General features: G+C 47.9%; 6 protein-coding genes across 6 annotated transcripts; 3 read left to right on the top strand and 3 right to left on the bottom strand.

Moving 5' to 3' along the window:
• Positions 1–20: 20 nt before the first annotated feature.
• Positions 21–805, top strand: EDB82DRAFT_486672 (RmlC-like cupin domain-containing protein). The gene has a single exon (XM_025730606.2). It carries the CDS (start codon positions 159–161, stop codon positions 696–698), a length of 540 nt encoding a protein of 179 aa, XP_025589714.2. The 5' UTR covers positions 21–158; the 3' UTR covers positions 699–805.
• Positions 793–2,281, bottom strand: EDB82DRAFT_46970 (FAS1 domain-containing protein). Its single transcript, XM_025730607.2, has 4 exons — positions 2,050–2,281; positions 1,644–1,996; positions 1,171–1,598; positions 793–1,124 (listed from the first exon to the last, which is right to left on the bottom strand). The coding sequence occupies exons 1-4, from the start codon at positions 2,162–2,164 to the stop codon at positions 887–889; spliced, it is 1,134 nt and encodes a 377-aa protein (XP_025589715.1). The 5' UTR covers positions 2,165–2,281; the 3' UTR covers positions 793–886.
• Positions 2,282–2,955: 674 nt separating this feature from the next.
• EDB82DRAFT_46950 (cyclin-like protein) lies at positions 2,956–4,463 on the bottom strand. The gene is made up of 2 exons (XM_025730608.2): positions 3,551–4,463; positions 2,956–3,498 (listed from the first exon to the last, which is right to left on the bottom strand). The coding sequence occupies exons 1-2, from the start codon at positions 4,370–4,372 to the stop codon at positions 3,274–3,276; spliced, it is 1,047 nt and encodes a 348-aa protein (XP_025589716.1). The 5' UTR covers positions 4,373–4,463; the 3' UTR covers positions 2,956–3,273.
• Positions 4,464–4,787: 324 nt separating this feature from the next.
• On the bottom strand, positions 4,788–6,100 carry EDB82DRAFT_471150 (uncharacterized protein; the record flags this gene model as incomplete). The annotated part of the gene is made up of 3 exons (XM_025730609.1): positions 4,788–5,585; positions 5,631–5,917; positions 5,974–6,100. 3 exons carry the CDS (start codon positions 6,098–6,100, stop codon positions 4,788–4,790), a joined length of 1,212 nt encoding a protein of 403 aa, XP_025589717.1.
• Positions 6,101–9,188: 3,088 nt separating this feature from the next.
• EDB82DRAFT_550765 (uncharacterized protein) lies at positions 9,189–10,728 on the top strand (the record flags this gene model as incomplete). Its single annotated transcript, XM_065609572.1, has 2 exons — positions 9,189–9,952; positions 10,212–10,728. The coding sequence occupies 2 exons, from the start codon at positions 9,189–9,191 to the stop codon at positions 10,726–10,728; spliced, it is 1,281 nt and encodes a 426-aa protein (XP_065465578.1).
• A 561-nt stretch (positions 10,729–11,289) lies between these two features.
• EDB82DRAFT_550762 (uncharacterized protein) lies at positions 11,290–16,929 on the top strand (the record flags this gene model as incomplete). Its single annotated transcript, XM_025730612.2, has 5 exons — positions 11,290–11,989; positions 12,055–12,079; positions 12,133–12,726; positions 12,782–13,055; positions 13,113–16,929. 5 exons carry the CDS (start codon positions 11,290–11,292, stop codon positions 16,800–16,802), a joined length of 5,283 nt encoding a protein of 1,760 aa, XP_025589719.2. The 3' UTR covers positions 16,803–16,929.
• Between the last annotated feature and the right edge of the window lie 13 nt (positions 16,930–16,942).

Below are 16,942 nucleotides of genomic sequence, written 5' to 3'. Positions count from 1 at the left end.
GTCTTGTAGTTGTAGTTGATATGGAAATTGTTATTTGGGCTGGTGGTTGTAGACTACTGTGACGTCAAATAACGTGATGGTGAAATATCTTAACAAAGTGAATGATTCCAAACGTCTCACTTTAACCTCCACTACAATCACAACATCAAACATCACCCATGACAATGTCTCTTACGCCTCTCTCATCTCTCCGCGTCTCGAAACATCTCATACCAGCACATAATCTCATTCCCAACTGCAGCATCCAGCAAAAACCTTTGCTTCATTACCATGGCGCGTTTCAACGCCCCGTCTCAGCGTTAAAGATCGAAGCACACCTCACGTCAATTGGTGTAGTGAAACCTCAATGGCGCTACACAATGTATAGCCAGACGCACTTCCACAGCACATCCCACGAGGTCCTCTGCATCAGCTACGGCAGGGCGCGGTTGTGCTTCGGCGGCGAGGAGAACAATGGGCGCGTTGAGCCTGTGGTGGAACAGGGAGACGTTGTCATTGTGCCTGCGGGCGTTGGACATCGGCTGTTGGAGGATTTGGATGGTGGGTTTGAAATGGTGGGGAGTTACCCGGAAGGATACGATTGGGACATGTGTTATGGGAAGAACGGAGAGGAGAAGAAGGTTAATGTCATTAAGGATTTAGAATGGTTTCGGAAAGATCCTGTATATGGTAACGAAGGACCGGCTATAGAGGTATAAATCTTGTCTCAACGGTGATGGCGACGTCGCGTGGCATGTACCGGCGAGGCTGTTGATCGGGAAACATCAAACTTAATTCACGACAAGTGATACAATTGGATTCAAACCATGTTCATTTATTCAATCCACCATTACTATGAACGACCATTAATCCCTAGCTAATTAACATAATTACAATTAACCACAGCTTAAGCATTCATCATGAGAGCAGCACCACCAAACAGCGCACCGAGAGCGATGGCAGCGGTAGCCTGAGCGGCACCTTCGGTTGAGGTGGAGGGAGTCAGACCAGTGGCTTGAGCGGTACCCGCGGGAATACCAGAGGTGAAGGGAACGTCGCTGACAGAGCTGGCGCCAGAGAAGGCAGCCTCTTGCGTGCTAGCAGTAGGGTTGGCGGTAGCAGAAGACTTTTCGGGATTGAGAACACTGAAGATGTTAGCTTGGAACTTGAGAGTGGCTGAAGTAGACTTACGCATCGATAACGTGGACAACACCGTTGGCGATGAGGACATCTGGGACGATGACCTTGGCCTCGTTGACAAAGACAGTGCCGTTGTAGATGGCAATGTTGAGTTTGGTGCCATCGGAAGCAGTGAGGGTACCGTTTTTGAGGTCGCTGCTGTAGCCAAGAGTGTCGTTGACGACGTGGTACGCAAGGATGTCGGCAACATCACTCTCGCTGGCATTGGCGAGGACAGAACCGACCTTGGCAAAGGCGCTGTTGTTGGGAACAAAGACAGTAACGTTTCTCTCGTTGCTGAGGTTGGTCACAACATTGGCTTCTGTGAGGGCGCCAGCAGCGGCGGAAAGGTTGGCAGCGACGGCAGTATCAGAGATGTTCTGGGGGATGCTGAGAACACGGTTGATGATATGAATGACACCTCCAGTGAAGTTGAGGTCCTAAAGAGTCAGCAAAGTCAATGCTATAAATGGGTTGTGACTTACAGCCTTGGTGACATTGGACTGAGCACGGAATCCACTGTAGAAGCTGACAGTATCGTTCATGGCCATGACCTCGACGCGCTGTCCGCCAGTGACATTGGCATATGTCGAGTTAGTCAGGTGGGTAGGAACGAAGGCAGGTGCGTCCATGTCGGTGATGTTGCTGGCATAGTAGGTGCCGTTTAGGATATGGTACGACAGAAGGTTGGCGACAAAGCTGGGGTTGTCATCGACCATGCGAGCGACGGTGGTATCCTTGAGGAGCTCCTCGAGGGCATCGTTGCTTGGGGCCAAGATAGTAACATTTCGAAGACGGCCAAGGTCTCGAAGAAGGCTTGGCTGAGCGGCGACAAGAGCTGCGAGGGTCAGCATACCAAGTACATCATAGCTGGATTAGTTGGTTACATACCACCAAGCGAGGAGAGAGTAGAGTTCTCAGATTCAATAGCCGCAGTAAGGTTGGGACGGCTCTGAGCAGCAGCAAGACCCGAAAGGGCAAGAGTGGTGATAGTCTGCAGCTTCATATTGGATGTGTTTGCTTAAATAGAGTTATCCTGAATAAACAATTGACCAAAAGTTGGGGGGAAACATAGAGCTTATGAACCATTTCGATGGAAGCTCGCAGTCGACATGTCTTAGCTCTTGCGGCAGACTCCTGTCCAATTGCGAATGCTTCATCAGCACGAGCCTTGTCGAGACCATGCTCGATGCAGAATAAAACAGAGTCAATGACATAGACCAAGGTCGTTCCCACATCTTCACTGGCTAGACAGGGTTGCAAGAGCGCAACTCAACTTAGCCAACGCGCCAAGGCTCTTGACTGTCTGAGGCAACGGTTCAATGTTAAAGCCAAGCAAGGGTCGGGTTTCGATTGAGAGCTGTCGTGTTTTGCCGCGTGCCGAAAGCCGGGCGAGACGAAGCAGCGTTGTGCTCGGGAGTTGCGAAGCACCAATGGCAAAGCCGAAGGACGAATTCAATTGGACAAAGGGCGATTCCATATTGTTATTGTAAGTTTGTAACTAACCCTGCTCGTATCGACCTGATCAAAAGCCTGTTTGTCCACTGGTCTGAAGACGCTGGTCGCATGGAGGCGCAACGACCGCGTAACGAACAACCTACACAAAACGATAGCTTCTTTCATTGCCAGCAATATCCGGAATTCGCGATAGGCTGGAGGTTGAATCAATTCGGCCTAGGCCCCCAGTTTTGAGCTCCTTCGGCCGGGTCCCCACTCCCCACACGCCGATCGGGTATATTGATATCGTCATAGACATGATTTAAGGTATCGCAACAGCTTAGCTTGTAGCACAGCCCAACAGCTGTTTGCAAAAGGTGCGTCCGCTACTCAGCTATTGAAAGAATTAAAGACGCTGCCAAGAGCTCGGCAATACTAGCGTCGCATTCCTGCTCTCTCATAGGATACGCAGAAAGCTCCCTTGGACTCACCATGTTGGCCAAGGTAAATTGCCAAGGGAGCAAGGGATGCAAGAATCTGGTTGCCAGCTCATGCATCGGCCAAAACTGGCCGATCCAAGTCCAGACTCTGCGGAATCATCCTAGGAAACGTGTTGGCAGGTGCCGATTGGTTTGCTCGTAGAACATGATGAAGGTATCATCTAATTGACCCGACAACTCAGAGAGGAGGGCCAAAAGGATCTGCATTCTCAAGTTTCACCCTTTTTGTTTCTCTTGAATCCTCCCCAAATACCGTTCCATCCTCGCTTGCCTCTGCCTTCTTTTCTTTGTTCATGACCTGCTCTCGCCTCGCTCGTTGAAGATTGACGAGATTCGCTCGATCCGGATCGCGACATTTCTGGAGTTTCTTCCGAAGGGGTTTCATTGCCTTGATGATTTCGGGCTATCATTGTTAGTTCAACATCCCGCATCTTTGAGTATAAAGCGTTACATACCGTTCCCCAGTAATCCGTCATCCTCTCTGGTGGTTCCTCCTCAAGCATCTTGCGACAGCTGTCGACAGCTCCAAGGATCTTATCCCGCATGTTTGCAAAGACTGCTTCCTGGCTGGCATTCCCGCCCTGACCCGGAGAAGTGATCAGAATGTCGAGCAATCCGTGATCAACCATGGAAAGCGCTGCCATCATGATTTGACTTGGCGCATAGTGAAAGTACGCATCTGTCACTAAAGGACTGAATTTGAGAATTTCGCGCGCTTGAGCGTGTGCCTTATTGATTCGCGTTTCTTCATCAGGTAGCCTTCGCCTGAGTTCTAGAATGGCACCCTCAAGCGCTCTGAAAGGATGTCGCACATCGAATGCAAAGCGAATTCCCTGGCAGAGAAGGAACTCTCCGGCAAGAATCTGTTCGCCTGTTGTGTTGGGAAACTTTTCCGAAAAAGCGTTTAGTTTGTAGAAGAAACCTTCGGCCTTGCAGCCGAAAAATAGTGATGTCTTGAGAAGGTCGGTCGCTGGGTATGTCATGACTGAGTTGGTCACGTAGAACCGTCGCAGGAAAATGGCGGCCGTTGCTCGAATCTCGGTAGGAAGTTCGCAGAACTGAGCCGCGCGAATAAGCTCTACGGTGAAGAACTTAACAAGACGGATTTCTTCATCGGGGGTGAGGAAGTCGGGAGGAGGATCTGTCGCGAGTCGAGGAGCGATCTGTTCTCGAGCGAGCGAGTTTGTCTTTGCGCGTAGCTCTTGTAGGTTGGCCGTTGTAAATGACCAGAGCCGAAACTGGCTCGACTGCCGGTAGCGCTCGTCTTCAGTCGCCATGTTGATGATGATGCAACAAAATGGTGTTCGTGATCATGGAAGCCTCTTTGTTTAAGGAGTTCACGTGACCTTATCTTATCTCACGCGACAATAACTTAGCATCATGACATTCACAATTCAACTGACAACTTGAAGTGGAGACTTGGTGTTTTGGTCGAATGCTCGATATTCAAGTAGGTTATTGTGGTGGGGAAAAAAAGGAGAAAAAGGATCCAGTTGCTGAGCAGTTTGTACGTCTGAGGACATTGTTTGAGAATCACGTACAACCACCAAACGGCTTTCACAATCACGTCAATGAGGATCACATGTTCAATTAGACGCATTTCGCGTACAATGACTCTATTGTCAAGCAGATTATTCCCTAACGCCAGTTACCCATGTACCCAATTTACCCAATTTGTCTCATAATACATCATCAGTATCCCAGGTTCTCCCTTCTCGTAGGAGGAGGAGGCGGGGGCTTCTTGGCCCTGTTGGGAGGAGGTGGTGGTGGCTTCTTTCCAAGAGCCAATCCACTTGTGCTTCGACTCAAACTTCCATAGCTAGTTGCAGGGCTGGCAGCGCGGTGTTCCCAGTCGGGACTGCCGCTTCTGCTGGTTGAGACATCATCAGAGAATACATCGTCGTGTCGTCCATATGAACCGCCGTCCGTAGCGACGCGTGTCAGGGGCGCACCGGGAACTCTGAGATTGGCAAGTGGTGTAGCTGTAGAGGAGCGGCCTTCAAAGGTTGAGGCGCGTCCAATCGGGGGTCGAGCAGGTTGAGGAGGAGGAGGTGCGAGACGGCTGCCGGGAGAACGATGAGGGATGCGGGCAGATTCTTGTTCAGCCTCGGGTTCTTCGTAGACGGCTTGGTGACGAGGCTCTTGCCAAGAACGAGCGGTGTTGGATCGACTGCGGCCAATCTTGGGAGCACTGGTGGGTGATGATGCACCGCCAGCCCAGCTCTGGCGCACACGTCGCAGCTCCTCAGCACAGCGCTCATGGTAGTCGAGCTCAGCTTCAAGGAATTGGGTCAGGGAGGTGATGTTGTCGACCTCTGATTCCTTGATGTCTTGCATGCGACGAAGAACATCCTCGCTCGTCTCCTCAAACTTGGCTTTGTTCATGCGAACCTCTTCTTCGACACGGAAATCGTCACGGCGGGCCTTTTGCAGCTTATTTGTGCTAGCATCGTAGGCGAGGCGTCGGTTCTCGAGCTTCTTGCGAGCGTTCTACTCTTGTTAGTTGGGAAAGTGTATTTGAAGTGATTGACATACCTGGTACTCTCGCATCATTGCCAAACTCCTCTCGAGGTTGTCCAGCCAGGTCGCATTGGCGCAGTCAACATAAGAGTCCTGGATACCAGCAATACGCTCGTTGGCACGACCCAAAGATAAGAGGCAGTTTCCGAACTCGGAATCCTGCTCAAAGTCCTCACCATGAGTGGCCATAGTTCGACCAAGAGACGACATTGGGGTGCCGCGCTCCTTGTCTTCCATCAGTTCATTGCGACGAGACAGCCATTTGACGTAGCCGCTCATTGACTTTTGCATCTTTTCCATGCCTAATAATGTTAGAGCCATCATGGTGACTGCTGGGGTCGGTGTTGATGTTACGTACCATCTTGTCGCAAAGCCATCTCGGTCTCGAGATTCTTGAACTCATCAGAATGAGCAGTTCGGGCTTCAGCGCCCATCTTTTCGCCGGCCCATTGGAAGGCTCGGTCGATCTTCTTTGTGAAATGCATTTTTGGTGTTCTCGTTATCGATTGTTAAATCGGAGCCAGTCCGATTGATTGATTCGCGGGGTCGTCTTGCGCCGTCACTAGGAAGCAAAGTAAGATGGATCAAACGAGGGAACAGAGAACAGGTGCAAAAGAAAGAAAGTTGAGTTGAGTTGTAGAGCGAGAGACGGGGTAATGAATGATAACCAAGACAGAGCAAGGGGTATAGAAGAGGGATGGAAGATGGAGGCTAGGTAGGGTGGCGAACAGTTGGGGCGTATGAGCAAAGATGGAAAGGACACGACCCGGCCTTGAAGTCTGATTCCTGGTGCAAAAGGTTGTGATGCGACATTGGATGAGCGTGTCCGGGGTGTGACCGTAGTGGCTCCAAGCCCGTGTGGAGTGAGGTTGGGGAGGCTGGCCCCCTGAAAGTCACCAAAATACAGGGCGTTCGGCCCTGCACGAGTAGTAGCTCCAGCTTATCTTATCGTCTTGCAGTAGTAGCCAAACACTGTTGAAGTCGCGACCTGGAGAAGTCGCAGGAATTAGATCTCATTTTCATGAAACAAAGCCCGAGCAAAATGGGCGAATTATTGAAACACAACAATCTCTGTGACGTATTATTGAGCCTCTCTGGAATCTTGATGGTTACGTTTGGCGAGGCGATACGTTGAACCTATCGTATCGTGCTGCTGTTGCCAATATGCCATGTCATGGGTACCTTGGGGACGGGAACTTGGCGTCCCATGGGAAAGCCTAGAATGGCATGAGGAGATTCAAGCGGCAAAAAGACGAGTGGTTACCGACCCCAACTTTGCGTTCAGTTCACCACAGGCTGGACTGGACTGGTCAACAAGCTAGGCGCTGCCGAACGTGGCGCGGTTAAAGATTTCCCAGTGTCCAGAGGATTTTTAGAAGTCGTCTAGACATCAAACAGAGGATGTATCGCGTTGACGTACTGCGCAGTCAGAGTTTGTAAAAATAGAGACAGAAATTGTTAGCGAGACCCACGATCTACTCGTAACGAGTCTCTGAATGAGGTGAGATGGATCCTGATACGAGTACGGATCAATTCTGTAACCACGTACAGAGTACCCAACACCTAACAGTCGTCTTGGTGGCCCGTGATTCCAAGTTCCAATGCCCCCTGAGACGGACCTAGACAACGGCGCCCAATGACCTGCGATACCGCTACACTAACAACGGGAACTGTCTCCGGCTGGAAAGCCAAGTTGGTCATCTCCACTGAAAGATAGACCAGATGGAACCGTACAACGGTGACTGACTGTTTGGATATGGACAAGGACATATATCATAGACCGCCACTGTACAATCTATCATCGTCATACTAATGTAATAATATGAGGTGTTAATCAGGCCAGCAGCCATCTTGATGAGTGAATATTTATCTACTCCGTATCTACCCCGACATACCATCCACTAGAGTTGACCGACGAAAACTCTGGATCTTCTTTAAGCATACCATTTTTATTCTCCATCAAACTAACCTTTCCATTTAGAGATTGCACGGCACCACCAACAATTTTTAACTCTGTTCTTTTTTATCCTCTGTTGATTCTTGATCTCTAGTCAAACAGCATTTTCGGCCCGTCCAACCCATTGGTCTCCAACCTCTTACTTTTCTTCCATCATGTTATGCTTGGGGTGATGAACCAACCCCGCTTTCTATGGAATAGAGCCGCAAGACAGGCAAATGATCAACCCCGGCAGAAGAATTTAATCGTTATCTGATTGCTTCCAAGAACCAACCTTCCTATTCCAGCCTCCAGCCATGTTGGGAATAGCTTAACAATTAATGCGTGCCGCCTAAAAAGGTCCAACCCAAAATTTTAAAAAATTAATTCACTCTTTTTTTGCCCCGGGTCCCCCTCAAAATCGACTCAACCTCCGCTCCACACACTCACTACTACCCGGGATCCAGACCATTCCTCCAGTTCCGATAAAACTCTCCACCAACGAGCTTGCGTAATGGTCTTAATCGTAAGGCGGGGTTGCAAAGCACGCAAGTCATAAGTACCTACATTAACCAACTAACTGTACGTAAGATGAGTCCAATGTGACCTCAGTAGCAGTATTATTTGTATTGTATCGGCTGTTTGACCCGGATACTGTGTAAGAGAAAAAAAAAAAGCTTTTTCAACCTGGTCCTGTCGATCTCATTCCCACGTTTCGGTCTGACAATCGCCCACTCTCCGGTTGAAAAGCTTGGCTCTGAGCGACTTGACGCTAAATTGGTCTCGTTCCGTTCCCCAGACTTCCTTCAATGGCTCGTGTCGGGTGCGTAAGGAGCATGTTTTGGCGCGCGCCAGACTTGTCCAGTATTGGTTGATCCCCTATTTTCACGAATAGAGGCACTGTCTGATTTGACATGTCCATCACATTACGATCCGCGCCGCGTGAAACGTTGATGTGCACCATTTCGAGACAATTGCGTGGCACAGATGTCGTCTACCTGTAGGCTTCCCAGTAGGGTTTTATTGACTGTAGATCAAGGGTCGAGCAAGGGTGAGTTAGGAAGCTAGTAGGTAGCAGAAAATAGCCTCTAAGCTTCAGGGTACAAAAATAAATGACATGAAATCATGGTCTAAATAGCATAAAGTGACCTGCTAATTTTGTCTCTTGTACCTCGAGCAGCCAACTGTTCTGAGACTGAGGGTGAGGTAGCTAAGGCGGCATCTTCCACCGCAGTTTAGCCATCCAACCACCGAACCAATGAGACAGTTCGTATCTGTTCAACATCTGGTTTGTATCAAAATGCAAGTCATTGGGATAAAGTCCGTGGGCATGCTGAATAAAAAAATTTCCAAGTCTTTTCTAAAACCCTCTATAGGAGGATTGTTTTTTATTTGACTATAATGTGGCAAGGCCAACCCTGATAGCCTCTGTGTAAATACCCGCTAGCCTTCACAAAATTAAAGGGACCTGTTGTGTTTGGATATGAAGAGATCCAATATTCGCAAGGTTTGTGTTCAGATTTATGGAATTTGAATGTACTGTGTTCTATTCGCGAAACCTTGATTTATTCACTCGCAGATAAGATTCAATCACAGCCCTCATATAACTCACACACCATCTTCAATTATTCTTCATAATGCCACCAACGAATCGGCAGTGCAACATGAGACTTCGAAGTTCAGGGTTCCTTAGGTGGTCGTCTCTCCCTGCAGAGATCCGCCACATGAATCTAAACACGATAGTCGACCTCCAAAATCCAGGTTGGGCTGCTTTAGCTTCCGTTTCTAAAGAATGGCAAGGCGTCATTGGAGCAAAGAACATGGCCAAGCTAAAACTCCAATCATCATCCTGCTTGGACGGATTCGGGCAAGTTGTTCGACAGAGACACCTTGTGAGGCACATCTATCTTTGCATTGAGCTACCGAAGTATAAATGTGGCCTTTGCCAGGGTCGTTCTCTTCCTGGTCGACTCAACGGTATCGACTCTGTTGTGAGTAAGGCCATTGCCAAGGTTCTGACGGTCCTAAGCACGTGGGAGACAAAAGGTCCTTTAACGCTGGAACTGAACACGACGTCTAGCAGTGATACGGAGCACTGGGCTAAAAACATTCGGTTTGACGACGATCACGATGCAGATAACCAAGACTTGACTTTGGCAGAGTCTAATTGGTACGACACCAAGCATAGGTGGGTAGATGGCGTCCAGGTGAAGCCCCCGTCTTTCTTTGCTATGCAGCAGGTCTTTGGGCTTATTATACTGGAGCACAGCAGCTCCGTCTCTGTCACCGCAGTCACGAGCCTAATGGTTCGTCGCCAATTTCGTCGTTTTCTTGCACCTGACAGTCTAGACAAAATTTTGTCGCAATTGGTCTGCCTAACGGACATCATCTACGAGCCATGGTCAGCAGCATATACAAAGACATTTCCATATATTTATATCGAATCTATACGATCCCGTCCGTAGAACCCCTCGTAGGAATTCAATTAGCTAATTTATCTAGTAAATCTAGGGGTAATGGGTTTGTCTTTACCTAAAACACAAGATATTGATTTTGTTTCGACATCACGTTGAGCGTTTTACACAACCCGTCTATCAAGATCTTCATTACCAGAGTATGAGAAGAAATCGGTATTACGAGGACTTTGATAATGCATCTAGTAGCAGTCAAAATCTATCTCTGGCAAGCTTGAGACTCGAACAACTTTCTATCTCGTTCCTTATTAACGCCGAGGATTTTGTCGCAGCCTGCAGGGAAGAATGGACATGGGATCACATGCAATCAATAGCCCTGGCTTTCCAGGGAAGTGGAAAGCGCTATGCGGGGAGTATTAACAGTCTACTGCTCTCTATAGCGAAACTGGCACTGCGGATGCCGAAGCTGGAGACAATGGTGTTGTGGAATGGAGGTCGGGGAAACTCTTGTGCGTTTATCTACACCAGAAACAAGTACTACGCCCGAGTGCTATGGCGAGGGACGTGGGTCATGGACATTTGCCAGGAAGCTCTAGAAGTATGGGAAGCTGTTGTCGCGCTTTATTCTTTGGAACTGAAGATTGGGCATGAGCGTATTCAAGAGATAATCAACTCTTATGGGGATGCTATACATCATATTAACCTACCCTGTGAGATAATCCCACCTACGTCACTTTGGCAGATGCGAATTGAAGGTGCTTAGATACTCAGACAGGGTAATTGACAGCTCTTTACCTCTTTACTGTAATATGTACGTCTCTTTTTAGTCCAGAGCTTTCATCCAGGTTAGCCCCCTGATTCTTAGGGTACAAAAATAAGTAGTCTAAGCATGATAGTCTAAGAAGTGTAAGATGCCCCACTAATTTCGTCTCTCATGCTCTGTGCCTAATGTTTCTCATGCTTTCATATATGGGCTGAACCTCGACAAACAAGTCAGCGTCATGCCGGGTGAATGATAAGGACTAGGTAGATAATGCTACAAGACCATTGCTCATGGAATTGTCTCAGTCGTGGATCTGCCGCAAAATTAAATGCCTGGGAGTATTTCTCTACAATAGTGGCTTGCTCTAGACCGTCTGTCCTCCGTTTTGAGTCGGACGTTAAGAGGTTTGCAGAAACCCCCGCGTCTATAAAATGGTGGCTGAAGCTTCGATTTCCGACTTATAAAGAGTACCGAAGCCTTCTCCCAGCACACACATTGTACACTACATCGATGACACATTCATTCAGACGCTTTGCCATACCTTGGTGAGCATTCGCCACAATGGAAGTCGCCGCCAGTTTGATAGCGATTGTGGACCTCTCCGTCTCCGTCTCGTCTGCATGTATTAAATACATCAGAGGAGTAAGCAACGCGGCCAACGAGGCTACGGCACTACATGAAGAACTAAGCTCTCTCCTACGCATTATATCTCGACTTCAACTTCCCTCGGTGTCATCGAGCCTGAAGATAGAACTAGAGTCAGATATCAAACTCTGTCACGATGACCTTTTGGAACTGCAGGCAAAGCTGCAGCCGGCTGAAGGTCTTAGAAGGATCCGCCAGATTCTCGTCTGGCCATTTAAGAAGGATGGAGAATTTCAAAATGCGTCAATGCGGATTCAGAGACACTTGAACATTTTCAAAAAAGCTATTGCTGTCAGCACACTCGAGATAACAGCAGAAATCAAAGCACAGCTCCTCGAACTACGCGATGCACGCGAGTCTGACTGCGCTCTCATATCGGACAGTATTGGGGTGATAGATGCGCATCTATGCGACATCAAGGAAAGAATGAGCGACGATCAAAGGAAGGAGCTTACGAAGTGGCTAAATGCTGTTGACTGTGAGTCGAACTATCGGGATAACGTCGCTCTGGCAGTCTCAAACACAGGATCCTGGTTCTTTCAGGAAACAGGACTTTTTGCGCAGTGGCTGCGATGCGGTGCAGACTCACCCAGAAATATCTTGGTTCAAGGCGAAGGTGATTTCTAATTTCTGTCTACAATTATAATCTCCGCGAAATTCACTAACCCGCCATGATTATAGCCGGAGCTGGGAAAACAGTACTTATGTAGGCCGCTACTCAAATGCATTTCGATATCGTGACTAACCAACCGTTGGTAGGTCGACTGCCATACAGGCCGCTCTGTCAACGGAATTTCTACTGTCATCCAATATATACGTTGGGTACTACTACTTCGACTTCAGAAGCTCTCAAAAATTACTGCCAACCTCTATGCTTCTGTCCTTGTTACATCAGCTCATCACCGACATGCCGACCTTTCCAGAAGCAATCGAGAAATTGCGAAGCAAGTATCCAACCGCGGATCTGGTGCCTGTTTCGGAGTTAGTAAGTATTCTGCAACAGGAGTATTCCAACTTTGATTCGGTGTTTCTGTTCATCGATGCTCTTGATGAATGCGAGAAAGTTGGTCAGTTATTGAGTGTCCTTAAAAATTTGACATGCAACGCTGGGCCTTGGGCAGATGTACGGTTTATGTGTTTCAGTCGTGATGAGAGTGGCATCAAACAATCTCTTGAGCCCTCAGGCTTCTCCATACAACTACTGGAATATGCCGCAGTGGTTCAAGATATTGAATTGTTTATAACAGAGACAATGCGTAATGATACAAACGGCAAGTTCAGAGTCTTTCGCGACTCTCCAGAACGACTTCGAAGCGATGTGATAACCACATTAGTGCAAAAGTCTGGTGGAATGTACGTGTTACTTTGATGCCCTCTGTACGGGATGACTGCTGATAACTGAAAACAGGTTCCGCTGGGTGCAGTGTCAACTTGACGAGATATCGCGTTGTCGAACAGCACGGGAGATACGAGAAGCTATCAATAACTTGCCATTAACCCTTACAGAGACATATGAACAGATGTTTATGAAAATGTCCGGTTCTGATCTCCGCAAAGCCCGACGGATACTATCGTGGCTAATTGGAACGGATGGAGAAATGACCGCCAACATGCTCGTCGAAGCATTGACTATTGATGAGGATAGGTTGGAGGTTGATGAGGAGGATCGTCTGCAAAATCCGGTAAGTCTTAAATGATAACATATTCGGGTGGATGATGATATATGTCTTGTCAAAAAGGGTGAAATTCGCGACATTTGCAGAAGTCTCGTCAGAGAGTCCGACCACACTCACCAATTTCGGAGACATGACTACAAGATCATAACTCTTGCACATTTTAGCGTTGAACAATATCTTCTCTCGCCGCAAGCTGGCAAATTCAGACTCGACTTGAGAGACATTCACCTTCAGCTTTCCAGAGCTTGTTTGGCGTACAGTACCTCGCCTATCTGGGAATCAATCAAACAATCAGGTTCTGAGAATGATATTGTTGCTGAAAATGATAGGGATGTGGTCGAGTTCTTGGCTTACACATGTGGAGACATATTTTCCCATCTCCAATATCAAAACGTTGAGTATGACCTCGTCCATTATATAACCGGCCTGATTCAACAGGAACACAGGTTGAAGAACCTTGATCAAAATTGCGCTCTAGTCAACTATTGGGCGGATTATCGTTCACCATTCAACCCGGCTTTACACATCGATGCCAGAGGTGGACCTTGGGGTATATCAATGACACAGCTTTTGGACGGTCCATTACGAATCGGACACACCTCGAGCTTCCTATCAAAATCTATCGTGGCAGGATTGTATCCCACGTGCATTTCGTTGATCCAAAACACAGTCGGCTTTAGTGGGATTGATGATTATCAACAGACTCCTTTCGCCTTCATCGTGGCTACATGTAGGATTGACCTTGTACGCCGCTGTATACTTCAAAACAAAGAAAGCTATGAAAGGGCTACAATCAGCAATATACCAGAGGTTGAAAATATTCTGGAGTCGATCCTGAAAAGCACCGTCAACGGGCTCTTTACAGCCATCGTGGCCAAATGGGTCGATGGATGTCACGAGCTTTTTGCAGCAGCTCTTGAATATTTCGATTTATTTAGTGACCGTCCTTACGGCACTAAAGTATATCTCATCATGATACGACTATGCTCTATACTTAGCGCTGAGGAGGGACTTGAAGAGTTCCTGGCATCTCTTTTCTCCCATGCTTCTAGAAGCGTACGAATGAACGCCCTGGCATTCAAACAGCTCAAAGAAGAGACACTCTACGTCTCTGTTTGTAAAGGGAACGCAGAATGTGTTCGAAAACTGCTTGCCTCTGGAGTTTCCCCAACCGCTAGAATTAACCGAGCCTCTAATTTGAGACTTTTACAAGGCCGATACACAAGCAATGTGACTTTGGAGGAGGTCAATAAATATTGGCTTAGCCATCTCGACCCTGCGGTACTCCTAGATAGGATTGACACCCACTCCAGAGATTGGGAGTACGCGGAAGAAGAGCCCAGGATCATATCCACCACTGCGATGGACAATACTAGAATCAGTCGACTTCTTGTCCAAGGAGCACATGAAGAGTTTCTACATGACGAAGATATTCTCTTACACGCTATTGGGTCCTGGCTTCCTGTGGTCGACAAACAAGGACAAACTGAGGATCTTAGAATCCTGCAATCTCTTCTGTATGACTATCTGCAGCAACCGGAGAACAAAGAAAAGCTCAACTTGGCACTCAACATTTGGGCGGGCAGAAAGGAAGGCATCCAGGTGATAAAACAGCTCATTGCGAGAGGTGCAGACCCAAACAGCTCACTTCTTGGTGAGAACTATCGCGATTTCAGTACGCCTCTCGTGGCGGCTTGTCGAGGAGAAGGCTTTGCAAACGTCGAGGTTTTGTTGGATGCGGGGGCTGATCCGAACCTTGAGGCAAAGTCTGGTATGCTTCCCTCGGTGGTATTATTTGAAAACTCTTGGTGCCCCGTGCTAGATCGGAAGCGGATATTTGACCTTCTCAAGCAACACACACCAGCATTGAAAACAAGTATCGAGAGGCCATTATGTCCGCCGCCTACCTTCAATATATACGGTTATGGATCTCGAGATGGGTCTGTAATTTCTGCAATAATCACAAGCCCCATGAGGTACCATATGCCAGTGGAGTTCATGAAGTCTCATGGACTCTTGGACAACCTTGATAAGTATCTACCAGGTGATGAATATGGAACTCCGTTGATTGCTGCTGCCGCAACGGGTAGTGAATCTGTGGTTGATCTTCTCATTCAACATGGTGCAACCACTAATACTCCAGGGCATCCTGAAACCGAGTGGTCACATCCAGCACTTGCTGCTATTCTTACCGAACATTGGGATTTGGCATTGAAGTTTCTGGAGGGATTTGACGTATCGTCGTACAAATCCCCCGAAGAATGGAGAAAATGGGCAATGTCGCTCATGTTTGCTATTCAATCGGATAACCAAGATGTTGCTCTGAAGTTGATCGAAGGCGGTGTCGATGTCAACTTCGTTATAGACCAGGGAGCTTCGTCCTACCTACTATATGACATCAGAGAGTCTTTCCATACCGACATGGATAAGATAAAGGCGCTTCTATCTGAATCAGGGACCCAGATGTATGCCGCATGTGCTGCTGGGAACCTGACCCTGATCAACAAGTTACAGCACATTGGGGCGACCCAAGAACTAGCTCCAGGAGCACCATTTGGGGACTTTCTGACAGCAGCCTGTGGGTCTGAAAATGTTGAAGCGGTTGAGATGTTCCTTCAACAGGTTCACAATGTTAACAAATGCAACCCTGGCCGAGAGAAGTGGTGCCCCCTCATCGCTGCTGTAGAGGTTTCGTATAGCAGCGGCGCAGACGAGATTGTGTCGCTCCTTATGAGAAAGGGAGCTAAATTCGATATGTCATATTCGTTTGAGAATGAAGCCGCACAACCGACCTGTCTTGAGTCCTTGCTTCTAAAATACAGCAAGTCTCTGCACTTCTCATTGCTGTGGAAGAGGATGTGGGATGATTGCAAAATTACGGGACCCTCCATACAGTATGCGAAGCCTTTCTTTGGAAACGTCTTCATTGCTGCGACTCAGGGACATGACGAAGATAGACTGGAACTGATAGCTGGACAAGAAGGTGTGGATGTGAACCGTGAGGAGAGCTGCGGCATCTATCCAACAGCAATGATCGCGACTCTTGACATGAAGAAGAGTTACAGGGTCTCGGAACCTCTCCGTAAGCTTGGCGCAACTGAGATATCGGCCAGTCAGATGCTCAACTTTACTCACCCTTTTCGGGCTTTGACCAGCGACATTGTGAAAGAAAATGTCGGCTTGACCATTCATAATAGCTTTTGGGGCAACATGATCACACTCTGCGTTAACGTGCCGATGGCCATTCCCTTCCTCCTTCAACAAGGGGCCGACCCAAATGAGGTTATTCCAGGGAGCTTTTACGGCTCCGCACTTATCGCAGCATCAGCATTGCTACGCGCAGATGCCATTCTGCACTTTCTTGATTACGGATGCAATGTCAACGCCATTGTACCAGATAGCCCTTTTGGGACACCACTGATTGCCGTCTGTGCAGGCCCGTCACATTATCCATTTCAGTGGAGCTTTCATGAAGAGTATAACCTCCAGGACCCGCCTGGTTGGTCTATGGTGCAACATGATATGCTGGAACTGTTGATTGATAAAGGTGCTGATGTAAACGTCACTCATAATGAATTTAGCCCACTTATTGCTCTGGTCTTGTGTGACTGCGAGGAAGAGTATAAGATCAAGGGCTTGAGGTTGTTGCTTGAGAAGGGAGCTGACCCTAATGTGACATTGCCTCAGTGGGGATACAACACAGTGAGTATATACCCTGTCCCTAGCCTGTTTGTTGCCTTCCGACAAAATTGAGGCATGAGTAGAGTACCTTTAACCGCTTCTAACGTACCATCACAGGGGAATAGCGGAAAGATTTGGTCTGCCGTGAGTATCGCCGAGGAAAAAGGACAGGCGAGAGTAAAGGGGGTTTTAATTGAGGGAAAGGTGTTGAG

The sequence above is a fragment of the Fusarium venenatum genome (assembly GCF_020744135.1).
Source record: "Fusarium venenatum strain MPI-CAGE-CH-0201 chromosome Unknown EDB82scaffold_1, whole genome shotgun sequence".
NCBI classification, from domain to species: domain Eukaryota; kingdom Fungi; phylum Ascomycota; class Sordariomycetes; order Hypocreales; family Nectriaceae; genus Fusarium; species Fusarium venenatum.
This window is presented reverse-complemented; position numbering and strand designations above follow the sequence as displayed.

Bases quoted from the DNA above. Each gene is read 5' to 3' on its own strand.
- EDB82DRAFT_46970 (XM_025730607.2), bottom strand. From the start codon at position 2,164: ATGAAGCTGCAGACTATCACCACTCTTGCCCTTTCGGGTCTTGCTGCT. The intron at 1,599-1,643 runs GTAAGTCACAAC...CTGACTCTTTAG, and splicing joins AGTCCAATGTCACCAAGGCT to GACCTCAACTTCACTGGAGG. The intron at 1,125-1,170 runs GTAAGTCTACTT...TAACATCTTCAG, and splicing joins GTTGTCCACGTTATCGATGC to TGTTCTCAATCCCGAAAAGT.
- EDB82DRAFT_486672 (XM_025730606.2), top strand. From the start codon at position 159: ATGACAATGTCTCTTACGCCTCTCTCATCTCTCCGCGTCTCGAAACAT.
- EDB82DRAFT_46950 (XM_025730608.2), bottom strand. From the start codon at position 4,372: ATGGCGACTGAAGACGAGCGCTACCGGCAGTCGAGCCAGTTTCGGCTC. The intron at 3,499-3,550 runs GTATGTAACGCT...TAACAATGATAG, and splicing joins TGACGGATTACTGGGGAACG to CCCGAAATCATCAAGGCAAT.